General features: G+C 50.1%; 1 protein-coding gene across 1 annotated transcript; it reads right to left on the bottom strand.

The window, feature by feature from the left end:
- Positions 1–6,927: 6,927 nt before the first annotated feature.
- Positions 6,928–15,304, bottom strand: Spink4 (serine peptidase inhibitor Kazal type 4). Its single transcript, XM_059255723.1, has 3 exons — positions 15,245–15,304; positions 8,606–8,727; positions 6,928–7,061 (listed from the first exon to the last, which is right to left on the bottom strand). Exons 1-3 carry the CDS (start codon positions 15,302–15,304, stop codon positions 7,016–7,018), a joined length of 228 nt encoding a protein of 75 aa, XP_059111706.1. The 3' UTR covers positions 6,928–7,015.
- Positions 15,305–15,910: the final 606 nt, after the last annotated feature.

Here is a 15,910-nt window from a genome sequence, read left to right as displayed (position 1 = left end):
CCTCCCAAGTGCTGGGGTTAAAGGCAGGTGCCAATATGCCCGGCTTCAAGGTGCTATTCTAAAATGGGCCCTGTGGTTAGTATGTGTGTGACCTTGCCCCCAAACAAGTCTCCCGACTGTTAAGAACCCAGTGTCAACTGAGTCTCTGCCTGAAACCAGTTCAAAACCATGGCTTAGGAAGGCACAGACAGTTAGAGTGTAAAGTGGGTGAAGCCAGCCGGCAACTTCTGTTAACCCATACCCTCTGAGCTGTAGGTTTCCTTGGAGGCTATTCCTGCTGATTTTGTGAACTTCCACTTCCATTAGGTTTTTGTTGTTGTTTTTAGTATTTTTACACTATTTTTAATCTTGTGTATATGGGTGTTTTGCCTGCATGTATGCCTGTGTACTGTGTTCATGCAGTGCCCATGTGGGCCCAAAGAGGACGGACATTGTATCACCTTGGAATTGGAGTGGAGGTAGTTATTAACTGTCATGGGCTGCTGGCCCCTCCAGAAGGGTAGTCAGTGCTCTTAACTGGTAAGCCATCCCTCCAGCTCCTCCATTGCTTTTAAAACCAGTTTGTATGTTGTTATCGAGCACAAAAATATTTGGAATATTCTTTCTCTCTCTTCTGTGTATGTCCGGCTGGCCGGTCATCCGCCCGCCTGTCCGTCTGTATGTGTGTGTGTCTGCATGCATGTGTCTGCCTGCGTGCATGGGTGTGTGTATGTCCCTCCTTTGGACACAGTCTTGCTATACAGCCTAGGCTGGTTTTGAACTTGTCATCCTTTGCCACCCGAGTTCTTGAATTATAGGTATACGTGACTGTGTACGGTGTTTATTTTGTGTTGTGTGAGAAAGCAAAGATTTGTGGCTTGTCAGCATTTACGTTTGATGAAGTTGAGAGTGATTCTATGTGTTAGAATCCTTTAAGCTAGTCAGTTGCTGTCGGCTCATTCTTTAGCACAGTACTCAGGAGACAGGCTTTCAGCAGGCCCTCTGAGGTTCATCTTATTACAGAGGGCTTCACTGAAGTCCCAGGGACTTAAGACTGGGTAGCTAAGACATCAGACCTGGTGGTAGTAGAGGTAAACAGTAGACAGGACTCAGGGCCCAGCCCAGCCCGTTCCCAACTTAACAGTCCATGTCTGTTTTCTGTGGCAGCTGTTTGGCCCTGGGTCACAGTTAACAGGTTACTGTGGGGCTTGGGGAGAGAGCTCAGTTGGTGAAATGTTGGTCACACAAGCAAGAGGACCCGAGTTTGATGCTCAGAACCCATGTTTGGTTGGTTGGTTGTTTTTAAAGCTAAGAGTGGTGGTTCATACTTACAATCCTAGCACTAGGGAGGTAAAGACAGGCTGATCCCCGGGGCTCACCGACCAGCCAGTCTGGCCACTGGAGACCCTGTTTTAAAAGAATAAGCAGGGTGGATGGCTCTTGGACCAAATTCTGTGGTTGTCTTCTAGACCCTGCACACACACAAACACACAGTTACTTAGCACTAGGTACTGTGCTTTGTATATTTTAGTGGTCTAATCCTCACATAGTAAAGAGGTGGAGGAAATGGGAAAGATGGCAGAGCCACAACACAAAGCTGGGTGCCTTTTTACAAGTTTCATTTGTAGTATGTGTATGGATATTTTGACTGCATGCATGTCTGTGCACCATGTATGTGCCTGCTGGCTGCAGAGGCCAGAAGGAAGCATCGGATCCCCTGGGACTGGAGTTAAGAGACAGTTGTGAGCTACTATATGGGTGCTGGGAATTGAACCCGGGTCCTTTGCAAGAGCAGCCAGTGCTCTTAACTGCCAAGCCATCCCTCCATCATTCTTTCTTTTTCTTCCTTTCTTACTTCCCCCTCTCCCCTACCAACCCTCTTCTTTCTCATTCTGTAGTGCTGAGGAACAAACTAAGGGTCTTGTTCGTGCTAGGCAAGCAGGCTAACATCCTCCAAACAGAGCCAATGCTTTTAATCCCTCTCTGTTCTTCCTCCTAATTGACATGGGGTCATACATACTTCATCTCTTATTCTAGCTTTCTGGTTATACACTGTATTGATCTATATTACTATGGTTAGTTTTGTTCTGTTTTTTATAAACTGTGGTGTGTGTGTGTGTGTGTGTGTGTGTGTGTGTGTGTGTGTATGTACCCACAGAAGCCAGAGGTGCTGGATTCCCCTGGAGCAGGTGGTTATGAGCAGCCTGAAGTGAGAGCTGGGAACTGAACTCAGGTTCTCTTGTAAGAGCAGTATATGCTCTTAACTGCAGAACGGTCATCGCCAGCCCCTCGAAGGTTAGTTTTGTCAACCTGACACAACCTGAAATTACCTGGGAAGGGAATTTCATTGAAGGATTGTCTAGACTAGGTTGGCCTGTGAACATACCTTTGAGGGGCTTATTTTGAGTATGTTAACTGAGGTGGGAAGACATGTCCAGTGTGGGTGACACCATCCCCTAGGCAGAGGACTCTGAACTGTATGAGGAGAAGCAGCAAGCCGAGCACCAGCATGCTTGCATTCCTCCTTCCTTCTGCTGCTTTACTGTGGATTCTGTGTGACCACCTTCCTCAAGTTCCTGTGGCTTTCTGCCCTGAGGAACTAACCTGGAATTAGGAGCGAATAACCCCCTTTTCCCTTCAGTTGCTTTTGTCAGGGTAATTGTCGTAGCCACAGGACACAATAGCAAGATAATTGGTCCGCCCCTCTCCAGTTCATTTTCCCCAGAGCAGCCTGAGTGATGCTAAAATATGTGAGAGTTCTGTTTGGAAGCCTCCAGGGCTCCAGGGCCTCTTAGGATAAAGACCTACAGTCCTTGCCAGGCACGGTAACTTGCACTTATAATTCTAGCACCAGAGAGTCTGATGCAGGAGGATTGCCATCAGTTTAAGGCCAGCCTGTGCCACACTGTGAAACTCTGTCTCAGCCTTCATCATACCTTTCAGAAGGAAGGACAAAAGTCCTTTCCTCTGTCTCACCTCACCTCGTCTCAGCCCCCACTTGTCAGCCACTCTAGTCTTTCAGGTCCCCAGATTGATGGTGTTGTCTCCTGCTCTGGGACTTGGCTGCCCCTGCTGCTATGTGGACAGCCTCTCACCAACTTTCCTGTACTCCTCTTCCTCCTCTGTCACCTGACTCCTGTCCGTTTTCCGGAACGTCATTGAATGTCTCTCCCATGGGGAAATATCCCCATCCCATCCCTGAGACTAGTGAGGCCCAGCTGGTACCTCCCGTGCCTCCTGTAGCTTTCCCTCACAGCACTTACCACAGGCCATGACCTGTGGGGTCATTCGATTTTTTTGCCTTTTTGCCTCTAGCCTCGGACTGCAGCTCCCTTGGTGGGGAGTTTTGTCTTGACAACAGGTCAAGCATGTTACCTAGTGTGAGGTTTTCAAATGAATGCTGAGTGTATACATCCATAGTGTGGAATTCCCACAGCTGTGCTTGGCCGTGGAAGCGCTCTTGTCTGCATTGGGATTTATAGCATAGCATCGACAGATATCTCGTTTAAAGGTTGAGAAAAGAGGCCCTAAGCCGTAGACTGCGGATGTATAGCGTGGTGGCCGTGGGCACAGGCCCTATCCACATAGACCTGTTTACGCACAGGATGGCTCTGTCCCAGGCCGAGGAAAGGGCTCCCCTCTCAGGTGCCCACTTTCCTAGGACTTGATCAGTCCCACATAAGGCGGATGAAAAAGGAGTGTAGTTCTACAAACTAGTCCTCCAGCCTCAGAGCTGGGAGAGTCTCGCATGGTGAGTCAGCATTTTCTCTTGCCCTTCACTGCAGCTTCAGTGTTCTTCATCCTCCTCCTTCCCCTCTGTGGTCATCACTGAAGGTGAGGTCCTGCTGTGTGGCCCAGCCTGTATCAAAGTGTAGTCCTTCTACATCGGCCTCCCAAGTGCTGGGGTTGCACATGGCCCCAGCACTGCTAACCCTCTTCGGAGAAGCCTTTCTCCCTGTGGTGATCAGGACTTCTTTTTATGTGAAGTACCAGAGACTCAGTTCCAAAGAGATAAAGTGAAGGAGAATCGTGAGCGGAGCCCATAACTTCTTTATAGGCAGATAGCTGCTTATAGACCCAGCTCTTCAGAGACAGGAGGGTCCTGAGTTCAGAGCTGTCTCAAAAATTATAAGTATTAAGCCAGGTGGTGGTGGCACACTTGTTTAATCCCAGCACTCAGGAGGCAGAGGCATTAGGATCTCTGAGTTCAGGCTAGCCTGGTCTATAGAGTAAGTTCCAGGATAGTCAAGACAAACTGTGTCTTGAAAAACCAATAACTAACTAACTAACTAACTAAAAGTTTTTACAAACTGGCCAAGATACCAGCCAAGTTATGCCGTGCAGCTTTGGGAAGGTCCAGAGTAGCTGGGCTTTGGGAGCTCACGCATTGCCCACCGTCAGGCCTTACCCCTTCTGTCTGTGCCCTCTCATTCCCCAAGCTTTGCTCTTCCCTCAAGATAGGAAACCTGGCTATCAGCAGCCTCAGAGGAACTTGCTTCTGTTTATTTCCGAGACCTGAAGAAGAATCTTCTGAGCAGTCGGCAATGGTCAAACATGGTCATGTGCCATAGGCAGAGTCTTTAGGAAGGGCTGGAGATGTAGCTCAGTGGTAGTTTGCTTGGCATGTGCAAGGCCATGGTTTCTGTCTTCAGTAACACCCCCGCACCAACACCTTTTCCCTAAAAACAAAACCCCCACTGTATCGTCTTTAGAGGCTCACACTTACATTTCAGACCACAAATGTAGACGGGGAATTATGCATTCCTTCCAGTGGGGTATCAGGAAGATTGTTCAAGTTTTGCTCTTGGTGATTCCTTGGAGGAGTCCTAAGAAGGAAGGGTCACCGAGGAAATGCTTGGCTGCTCTGGTTTATGTGTGTATGTGAGAGAGACTCGCCACCTAAGATGGAAACTTCCAGATGCCACCAGTACTCACCTCCCCTCCTGCACTAACTCCTAATTTTTAGTTTAACAGAGCCTAGGGTTAGATTTCTCAGTCTCCTTGCTGTTACCTGGCCAAGAGGTGACATTTAAGACATTGGGATAACAGCATACTACGCCTGTGTGGAGTGCAGTGTCTCTGGAGGAAGGTGGTGCCCTTGCCTTGTCTGTGGCCTGGAGTGTAGATGATGGCTGCCATCGGAGCAGCTGCCTCATACGGAGACAGGCTGAAGTGAAAGTGATCGAGGAACAGCCCGGAGCACGGAGCTGCCGGTCGGCATAGACCTGTGTGAGGAGAATGAGCGTCCACACAGCTAAGCCTGCTCCTCTTGCGGTTTGGGTTTGGTTTGGTTTGGCTAGGATAAGGATATACTTAATCCTATACCGTTGAGCTGCAGGTGGGAACCAGTTGGTCACGGCGATGGAAAAGCCTGTTGGCAGCTGACCAGAGCCCCTGCCACCTGGGAATCAGCATTCACTGCTTGCTTGTCTCACTTCACTGCTCCAGGGGATGCTGGGTTTTTGCCTTTCTTGACTGGCTTTCCTCAGATGTGTCATTCCAGAGCATTTCTTTCCTTTTTACACCCCTAGAGCAGGAATCTGAACCTGAGTAAATTGTTACCGCCTGGCCAGGCCCCTCCACACTCCACTACCCTGCCATCATATCAAGCGGCTTCTAGCTGAAGAGATGACTCAGTGGTTAAAAGCACTGACTGCTTTCCAGAGGAGCTGGGTTCAATTCCTAGCACCCACATGGCAGCTCACAACTGTAACTCCAGTTCTCGGGGAAGAGGGATCCCCTGCCCTTCTCGCCTCTTCATACACAGACATCCATATATGTATAATAATCAAATTTTGCTGAGGGTCATAATGCACACCTTTAATCCCAGCTCTCAGGAGGCAGAGGCAGGCAGATGTCTCTTGAGTTTGAGGCTAACCTGATCCACAGGACAAATTCCAGGCCAGCCAATGCTACATAGACTGTTTCAAAACAAAAATGCTTCTATAGGTTTTGGCCAATAGAGGTTATTCAGCATATACTATGGGCTGGAGCGGTGAATCTCAACCTGTGGGTCATGACCCCTTTAGGGGTTGCATATCAGATATTTACATTATGATTAATAACAGTAGCAAAATTGTGATACAGCAATGAAAATGATTTTATGGTTGGGGGGGTCATCAGAACATGAGGAACTGTATTAAAGGGTCGCAGCTTTGAGAACCGCTGGGCTGGAGTATCTGGGATTTCTGGATGTATGTGCCTGTATGATCATGTCTAATGTCAGCCAGTCAAAGTAGATATTAACTTGGGCAGGGAAGGTCTTCCAGTCACCCTGCTATGCTAGGAGCTGATATGAGACTGGACCAGAGATCCAGGGCTCTCTGGGTGAGCTGTGCAGGAAAGCACTCACAGAGCATGGAACATTGCTCAGTTTTGAATGTTTATAATAAACACCTAGTTCAGGAGGCTGGGGCAGGAGGCCTGAGAGTTTAAAGCCCGCCAGGGTTCCACAGTTAAAACTGTTTCAATCCAAAAACAAAATAGTTTGATATTATAAAAAGCAGTTCAGTTGTACAGTAAATACTGCCTGTATGCCTGCCATGCCTTGTCAAGCTTGTGTGTGTGCGCGCGTGCATGTGTGTGTGTCTGTGTGTGTGTGTCTGTGTCTGTGTGTCTGTGTCTGTGTGTGTCTGCCTCCAAGCACCAGTCAGCCCAGAAGAAATCCATGCATGGATTCAGGTGCCACTGAACCACACTCAGCAGTTCAGGATGCTTATCTCTTAAGTTCTTGGCCTGAGGTAGGTGGGGCACTGGGCAGTGTCCTGGGGTCAAAGTCTGACCTCAAGCAGCCGGAAGGTAACTGAGGGCTCTATTGGGACCTGTAACAGGGTTGAGGGTCAGGGGAGCCGGATAACAGGCTCAGCTGGGAGGGCTAGCCAGGCTGAGCCTGGTCCTTCGCTGCCACCTCCTCCCCAGAGCTCCCAAAGACTGGTCCACTTCACCGGCTTGGGCTGCATCTTTTATTTCCCACCATAGCCTCTGGAGCATCGCGTTCTCCAGCTCGAGGTTGCATGGCTTGAGTGTGCCTCTGGGCTCAGCACTTGCCATCCTTCCTGATCTGGATGTCCTTTTGGGTTTTTCTAGAATCAAAGAAGATAAGGATGAGGCTATTAACTGTAGGAACTAAAAGGATGATTCAAAAGCCAGGCCCGGGCCATCCTCCCTGCTGAGCCCCTCCGGGAAATGTCCAGATGCAGAGCAGGTGTGTGTGTGTGGAGGGGGGAGCACATCCCCCTATAAACTGACGCTCTTACACATACCCCGAGAACTTTCAGCTTCTTGGGGTTTCGGCTATCACTGCTTGCTGATGGCTGCCAAGTCTTTGTCCTGCCTGGTTTTGCACCTATTGCAATGACCCCACCGAGATACACCAGAGACCAACTGTCCACAAACATCACTGCCTCCCAAAGCTGCCCTTCTAGCTCCCATCTTAGCAAATGGTACCACTAGCCACCCAAGGCCATACGTAAATAAGTTATTAGGCCTGGAACTACAGGGCTAGACTCCCTTACTCGGGAGGCTGGGCAAAGGATTCTAACATGAAGGCTTCCCTGAGCTTTATAAAATGAGCTCAAAGCCTGTGCACCCTAACAAGGCCCTGTTTCAAAATAAAGGTGGAGCTGTAGCTCAATCACTAGTACTGAAACAAAACCAAACCATGGATTCCTTGAGCTTATGAGTTCAAGACCAATCTGGGCAACATAGCTAGACCCTGTTTCAGAAAGAGGAAAGGAAGGGGGGAAGGGCAGTTGTTCTTACGCCCTTTCTCCCCTCCCCCTTCACACCCAGTCAGACTGAGCCTGTCAGATCTACCCCAATGTACCACCTCCTCATGAATCTTGATCATGACCCTTTCACAGCCAGGGCTCTACCTTCTTACATTTCCTCCAATACAGACTTTCACAGCTGCCTAGACAGCTTGGCATTGCCCAAGATTTTTCTTCGTGATCTCACTGGGCCCTCAGGCTGATAACTGTACTGGAGAAAACAGACCAAGTAGGTGATCAAGGTCATGGTCTAGCCCCAACTCATCTCCTTTATCACCCCTCCATTTCACATTTTAGTATGTCCAACTCTCTGTATTTCTTTAAGCACAAACTAATTTTCCTTTATAGGCCTTTCTAAATTCCCTTTCTTCTCTCAGACTTATCTTTCCTTTTTTCTAGATGGTTTCTTCTCTACCTCCTCTAGTGTCCCCTGGCCCTGCTCCTGTGTGCTCCATCTGAGTCTTGAGCTGCTGTGCTGTTGGCTGGCTTATTGGCTTGGCTTCTCTCTCTTAGCCTGACTCCAAGAGACTAGAGGAGCTCTCGGGGACTAGCCATAGTAAGTGCTCAATAAATAACAGCTGGCTAGAGGAACGAAAGATCAGATGAGATTGTCTGGCCACTCAGGGTTCCTGCCTCCTCCCTCCACATCTGTCAGTCTCTGTCAGTCTCTGGCTTTTGACCTGGAGTCCTGTGCTTCCTTTGAGTTACATTTAGCTCATTTTGCTAGGCAAACGTTTGAGGACTCTTCTCTGGCCAAGTCTGTGTGTGTGACAGGTGAGCTGAAGCCCTGCTCCCTTCAGACGTGCATGTACCAGAGAGGGGGCCACCCAAGCAAGTTGGACGGGGAGGGGACTTACATCCGGGTCACGCAGAGATGGCATTCATTTTTATATGTCACCCCATCCGTGCCGCAGATCGGTTTAGGTGTCTGGGGACACTTTGGAGACTCTGCCATGTGCTCACAGATGGGCTGTTGAAAACAGAAGTATTAGGGGAATTCAGAGGCAGTGGTCGGGCCCAGGGCCTCTGCTTGGAACATGCAATCAACTACTCAGGACTCTATGGTGTGTTTGCCTGTGTGAGTGCATGTGGCTGGATGTGTACATAAGTTGGAGCCTGTCTGTTGAGCCCTGGTTTGTGACATCCTGCCTATTGTGTGTGTGTGTATGTGTGTGTGTGTGTGTGTGTGTGTGTGTGTGTGTGTGTGTGTAGGAAGTTTGTGTCTTTAAGCTCCTGGGGACTGGTTTATATACTCTTCAGTAGATGTAACAAGAAATTCTGCTGCTGGTCCAATTGTGAGTCCAGTAAACAGCCATCCATCATTCCTAGGGAATGTCTCACACCGTAGGGGCTCCTGTACTTACCAAGGCCAATATGGTCTTTTTTGTGTACCTGGGAGGGGGCTACATGTATGCATGTATGCAGAGGCCATTGAACATTGGATGTTGTTCCATAGGACCCATTTCTCTTATTTATTGGAACAGGTTCTCTCATGACCTAGAACTCACCAAGGAGGCCAGGCCAGCTGTCCAGCAAGCCCTAGGGATGTTCTTATCTCTGCTTCACAAGTGCTAGGATTGTATGGGTGCCGGGGATCGAACCTGGGTCTTCACATTTGCAAGGCAAGCAGTTACTGACTGAGCTCTCCCAGCCCCTTACGTGGTCATCTAAGCCCTTGGAAGGCTGGAGAAATGGCACAAGGCTTACAGTTTTATTAGTCCCAGACTTAAAGGTTCTCGGGCTGAGAGAGAACTAGCAAGACTGGGGTTGGACCTGGGTGAAGGAGGTGCTGAGGGAGTCTGTGCTGGGTAGCAGTAAACATCCATGCTCTACACTGGGCACGGTGGAGGCGGGGGAGCAGAAGTTCAAGTCGATCAGCGCAACCAGATAAAAACCAGCCTGTGCTACACAAGGCCCAAAGGAACAAAACAGGACAACTGAAGTCTACACCCTGAAGACCCCAGTTCAGACACTGACTGGCTTTGTAAGCTTAGGTGAGCTTGTTCCATTCTCAGGGCCTCAGTTTCCTCCTCAGTGAAAATGGTCAGTAATGGTGTTCGTCTCAACACGGAGTAGCTGAAGTCATGTATACAAAGTACTTGGCTCTTCGGCATGGAATAAGTGGGGCTGGGTTCTGAGGGGCTAATGAATAGGGAAGAAGCTGCTTGGGGGAGGTAGCTCTGAGGAGCCTACAGAGGTCATGTCACTGAGGGTCAGAGACCCCAGATGGAGTAAGGCAGGGCAGCTTGGTGTTTGCTGGAGAGAAGGGGTGAATGATGGATGAGACGTGTTTCAGAAAGGTCAACATGCTCCACAGAGCCACTTAGTGTGCTGGGTCACCTCTTTGGCCTGCAGCCTCTGGCCTGTCTTGTGCTACACACAGTGCATCAGGTGCAGTGTCCTACTGTGCTGGGTTGGGAGTGCCCACCGAGGAAAGGACCTTGGAGACCAGATTTGGGGCAGAGCCTGGGGGCTCTGCTCAGTCCAGAGGAGGTATTCTGAGGAAAATGCAGGTTCAGGAGGCCACCGTGGCCACCATTGAAGGTGTCAGCAGAGGGTGGCTGTGTAGTGGATGAGTGGACTCCTGCAGAGGAATGGCCTTACCATTTTCGAGGAAATACTCTTTTGTGCTCCCACCTGCACCCCTGAAACACAAAACAAGCTGCTGTCAGCGCCGGCTGCCAGGTCAGGGTCTGAGGACCCCTCCTCCCATCCTGGGGCACCTGGCCCAGCCACTGCCAATCTGGACTTCTTGAGGACAGGTAGTGAGTCATAAATGGTGGGGCTGCCAGAAGGCTGACATCATGCTGGGTTACATGAATAAAGACAGAATTAGGGGGTGACAACCCAACCTGCTTCTAATTACTCAGATCCCAGTGGAATTTTTGTGTTCCATCAAATAATAATATAAAGAAATGAGCAGTTAGCTATGTGCCAGGCATTGAGACACGGTTTTTGGTACTCTGTACACCCCTCACCACCCTAACAGAAGGACGAGTGCAGGTAGTAAATGCTGTAACTGCTACCCAGAGTCCAGCGCAGGGCTGAGGTACCAGCCCCAGCTGCCAGAGTGCTGGCTCTTCCCAAGCAGTCCCTTAGGAATTACCCTTGGGGGCTGGAGCTGCCTCAGCCAGCCTTGCCTCCCGTGCCACGGACATCCCCTAACAACGGTGTGGCTGCAAGGTCTCAGCTCTCATGCCACCCCGCTCCAGAGCTTCCTGCAGGGCCACCTGACACGGGTTACACTCAGCCAGCTTCCTTGCTCCCATGGGTAGCACTCCCACACTTCCCAGTGAAGGTGTGCAGACTCCGGTCTGTCTGCTGGAACACTTGACTGGCCTACGGAAGGCTCAGAGCTCTAATGACGTGGTTGGGTAAGGCAGAGCTAGGACTTACACACAGGTTTGCCACCCCAAGCCTGACTCCCTACACGAACAGTGGTAGCCCTCAAGGTTTGCCTGAGTAACTTATAGGACATGAGCAAAGCGGTGTGACCGTGGGCATGGCCGGTGGGCACGAGAACTTGAGCCACGGTTCAGGCACAGGCGGGGGGAACAGTGAGTGGTTCTGAGAGCTGGAGAAGGAATGGGTGCTTCCAGACGCCTCTGGAGGGCTGTCAGGGCCTGGTGGAGAGATGGGCTCTTCCCACGCTCACGTAGAGGAGCCTGTCAGTGCAAGAGGCCGCAGGGAGGTGGACTATATGATTCCGTATGGAGCAGAAAGCTGTGGTACCATAAAGGGACCTGTCTCTAGCTCTAGAGTTCCACATCTACTGCCAAGTTTTTTCTTGGAGATTTCCCAGACAGAGAGGAAAGGGCCTAACACCGAGTCACCTCTAGTGTGTTCTGCCGGTCTGGCAATGGAGGATCAAACTGTAAATCTAACCTCGTCACCACAGTGCTCAAGACCCATACCTGTCATAACTAAGAATGACCCAAGTGTCCTCCCACAGGAGAACAGATAAAGTGTGAAACTTGTATACAGTGGAGCATTACTCAGCAAGAAAACAAGCACACCCAAGAGGCAGATCAGGAGGATTACCACAAGTCTGAGGTTAGCCTGACCTCAGTGAGTTCCATGTCATCCTGACTGCAGAGGACCTGTCTCGAACAACACACAGATATACAGCAGAAAAGGAGCTAATGGCTGTGGTGTGTGTGTTGATTACTTTTTGTTGCTGTGATAAAACATCATGACCAAAAGCAACTTCTAAAAGAATTTCTTTTGTCTTATGGTTCCAATGGGATAAGAGTCTATCATGGTCAGGAAACATGGCAGCCATCTATAGGCATGGGGGCTGGAGCAGAAGCCAAGAGCTCACATCCTCAACCACAGGAACAAAGACCTACCAAGGCTCCACCTCACAAAGGTTCCACAACCTTCCCAAACAGCACCCTGGGTGGGGAGCAGTGTTCAAATGCCTGAGCTTGTGGGGAACATTCCCATTCAGACCACCATAGTGAGAATACCTGTAATCCCAGTACTCAAAGAGGCTGAGGCAGGGGGATCAGGAATTTGAGGGCAGCCTAGAATACATAAAGAGGCCCTGTCTGAAAAATCAGAAAACAGGGCTGGAGAGATGGCTCAGAGAGATACCATTCTAGCAAAGGACCTGAGTTCTGATCCCAGCACCCATGTTGAACATCTCACAACTGCCTGTAACTCCAGGGGATTCAGTACCCTTTTCTGGCCTCTCCAGGAACCTACACTCACATTTACCTACCCCCCAAACAAGCGCACATGCATATACATAATTTTAAAAAGTGAAATCTTTTTTTTTGTTTGTTTTGTTTTTCGAGACAGGGTTTCTCTGTGTAGCTTTGCACCTTTCCTGGAACTCGCTTTGTAGATCAGGCTAGCCTCGAACTCACAGAGATCCGCCTGCCTCTGCCTTCCGAGTGCTGGGATTAAAGGCTTGTGCCACCACCGCCTGGCCTAAAAAGTGAAATCTTTTTAAAGCTGCTAACAGCGACAGTGAAAGCACCCGATAGACACGTTGAGACTAAACTGCAAAAATAGTTAGCTGAGCAAAGAAACAGGTACAAAAGACTCCGTGGATGCCTAGAACAGATCTGCTATACGGAGATCTCTGTGACACGGAGAAGGCAGGTCAGGGTGGCAAGGAGGTGTGCGTGATTGCCTCTGAACACTGAGCAGTACTGCTGTCTCTGAGACAAGGAAGGACCAGGATGGACTACAGGAGAGAAATTTCTGTATCTTGTTTGTTTGGTTGTTGAGACAAGGTCTTGCTTTGTAGCCGTGACTGGCCTAGAACTTGCTATGTAGATCAGGCTGGCCACAAACTCATATTCACCTGCTTCTACCTCAAGTCCCAGGATTACAGGAGTGTACAACCTACCCCAGCTGCGTTCTGTATCTTGATAGAGGTTTGGGACACAGGTGTGTGCACTGTCCCAGCTCATCCATAAGATTCACTGAGTAAAAATACTATGTTTCATGGCCTTATAGAAAAGCATTTACAAAGGCTGAGTGTGATGGTAGAAGCCTATAACCCCAGCACTTAGGAGGTTGAGGCAGAAGGATCAAAAGTTCAAGGTCAGACTGAACCATATAACAAAACAAAAACTCCAAACATTGATAAAGGCAAAGCAACCTTCCCTGGTGCCCATCACTGTCCAGTCTCCCTCCGGACCAGCATTCCATAGCCACATGTGTGAACTGACACCAGCCTCGCTCCCTAGGCTTACTATCTAATATATCCTCTGTGTCCCCAGGACCCAAAGGTTCCTGGTTGCTCACTGTCCTGGAACAGGGGCTTTTTTGACTCATGCAGATCTGCTGAGATGTCCCCACTGTCTCCAATGGAGTCACACCATCCTTCCAAGGCTCAGAAGCTTTCCCTATTGTCCCCTACAGTTCACTAAGAAGACCTGGAGTTGAGCTCGTCACCAATCCAAGTGCTGTCCCACTGGGTCACCCCGCCTCCCTATGAAGCCAAGCTTCTTGGGGCTCCCGTGGCACCTCATCAGTGCCCCAACCAGTGAACTGAGTACTGAAGGGTGTTGCAGGAGAGGAGAGTACAGAACCCTACAGGGTCAGACTTTCTTCCTGGGGTTGTGAAAACGGTGAATTTAACCCCAGGCATCTCGTGCCCTTCCCCCAGGTGCATCCTTCATTCACCTAAGGCTGGAATCTGAATGGATGCAAGGACCTTCAAGGCAGGCTGCTAATGTTCCCAATGGAGGCAGTCTTGGGGAATGGGGAACGGGTGTGTGTGGTGGGGAGTGGCGGGGGTAGATTAAGCAGCCTGTGTCTGACCAGGCTGAGCCTGCAGGCCTATTCCTTACCAACCCAGCTGCCAGGTCTGTAACTTAACATGAGGTAATGGGCATGGAGCCAATGGCCCTGAGGTCCTGCCAGGTCCTGCTTCATAATGTTATAACTCTTCTAGTAAGTCCCAACGGGTCTCTCTGTTTCTCTGTTCTGTTTATTCTGAACATACAAACTAGAGCATTCTTTCAAGGCCTGACTCCACTCCAAATATGGCACTGGCTCCCACTTCACTCAGAGGAAGATTCTTACATGAACTTCTAAAACTGCTTAACATACTTCCCAGCTGCTCTGCTGCTCTTCTCCCTCCTCTTCTCCCCTCCTCTCCCTCCTTCCCTCCCCTCTTCTCTCCCCTCCCTTCTCCTTCCCCCTCATTTTGTACCTCGCTCTTCACTCCCTCCGTCCACGCAGCACCTCAAACATTCCAGACACACTTCTACATTAGGCCCTTGTATTGGCTGTTCCCGCCATCAGAACATTCTTGTCCAAATATCTTCCCTCCCTCACCTTCTTCAAGCTTTCCTCAAACCTGAAGCTCCCTAAGAGACCTCCTCTGATTTAAAACTGCAGCTCCCTCCCAACCCCCATCACCCAGCCCCATATTTCTTAGCCTTTATCATGTTCTTATATACTATTTACTGTCTGTTCCCCTCCTCAATCCCACTAGGCTTAAGCTCTGTTGGGTTGGTACTTTTTCTTGTTTTGGTCCCTCATACGTTAAAGGCCCAGAAAAGTACCTGTGACAGTAGCTGTGGGACTGCTGAGTGCTCCAGGCCTGAGGAAGCTCACCTCTGGTGTCTACCACCCAAGGGCCCCCACCATATGCTTAAATGGTTGTCCTGGGCCCCATACTACACCTTGTCAAAGCAGAACCGGAACCTGAGGGCCCAGGCCAAGTCTCTCAGCAGTCACCACCCCACAGCCCGCCTGAGGCCTGACTGTCCCTGTCTCCCCAGCCGCCAGCCCATAATTGCTCAATGCAGCTTTGAACTGGAAGAGCACCCGACTTGGCAGTTTTTGTCCAGAGTCAGGCCTGAACCCGTTTCTTTTCTCTCAGTCCGTGTTTTGCCCACTGGAGTAGATGAATGCGGAAGGAAGAACTATGCCCAGGCCCCACAGGAAGCTCCAGATCTTGCCTCTGTCCTCACACCCAAGCTCACCTACTAGGATCAAGCTTCAGAGAAACCAAGTTCTGCCCACTCACCCCTGTCCATGGCAAGGAAGGCAGCCAAGGTCAGGGTGACCATCCACAGGTGCAGAGCCATGCTGCTTGTGAAGTTAGGTATGACCTCAGCCAACCGTGGCCTGGGCCAAGAGTGAGGTTGGGGCCTATTTATTGCGCTGATCTCCACCCTTATCTTATCTGGGGCCAGTTGGCAGCCAGAGTGTCACCCCAAGTTAATCCCTTCATCCTGACACCTGGAAAAGGCTCACTCAAGGCACGATGCCCACTTTGTGGTGATACGTGTTGGGGCCCGGGCTAGGGCTAGGGCTGGGCAAGTTTCCAGAGCGAGCAAAGGTTTGGACAGTTTGCAAAGCTGACTCCGTTTATCGATTAAAGAAAGGGGAGGAATGGAAGAGGAACACAGAACAGAGCAGAGGTGGGGCGTTGAGAAGTAAGTGGGGGGCAGCTGGAGGCCGGGGACAGGGAAAGGAGTCGCCGGCGGCTTTGCCGGTGCCGCCTCTGCCAACTCCGTGACTCCAGAAAAGTCGCTTTCCTTATTTGGACCTCAGTTGCGTGTTTATTTGGTTCTGGTGCTGAGGATTGAAGTTTGTGTCTCGTGAGTGCTGGGCGAATGCTTTTCTTCGCAGCCCAGCCCTCTTTTCCCACTTTGAGACAGGGTCCCCCTTAGCTGCTTAGTCTGGCCTCG

Source organism: Peromyscus eremicus, chromosome 2 (assembly GCF_949786415.1).
Source record: "Peromyscus eremicus chromosome 2, PerEre_H2_v1, whole genome shotgun sequence".
Classification (NCBI taxonomy): domain Eukaryota; kingdom Metazoa; phylum Chordata; class Mammalia; order Rodentia; family Cricetidae; genus Peromyscus; species Peromyscus eremicus.
Note: the sequence above shows the minus strand (reverse complement) of the source record. Positions and strands in the feature narration are given on the sequence as shown.

Bases quoted from the DNA above. Each gene is read 5' to 3' on its own strand.
- Spink4 (XM_059255723.1), bottom strand. From the start codon at position 15,304: ATGGCTCTGCACCTGTGGATGGTCACCCTGACCTTGGCTGCCTTCCTT. The intron at 8,728-15,244 runs GGTGAGTGGGCA...TAATACTTCTGT, and splicing joins CCTTCCTTGCCATGGACAGG to TTTCAACAGCCCATCTGTGA. The intron at 7,062-8,605 runs GTAAGTCCCCTC...CTTTGATTCTAG, and splicing joins CATCTCTGCGTGACCCGGAT to AAAAACCCAAAAGGACATCC.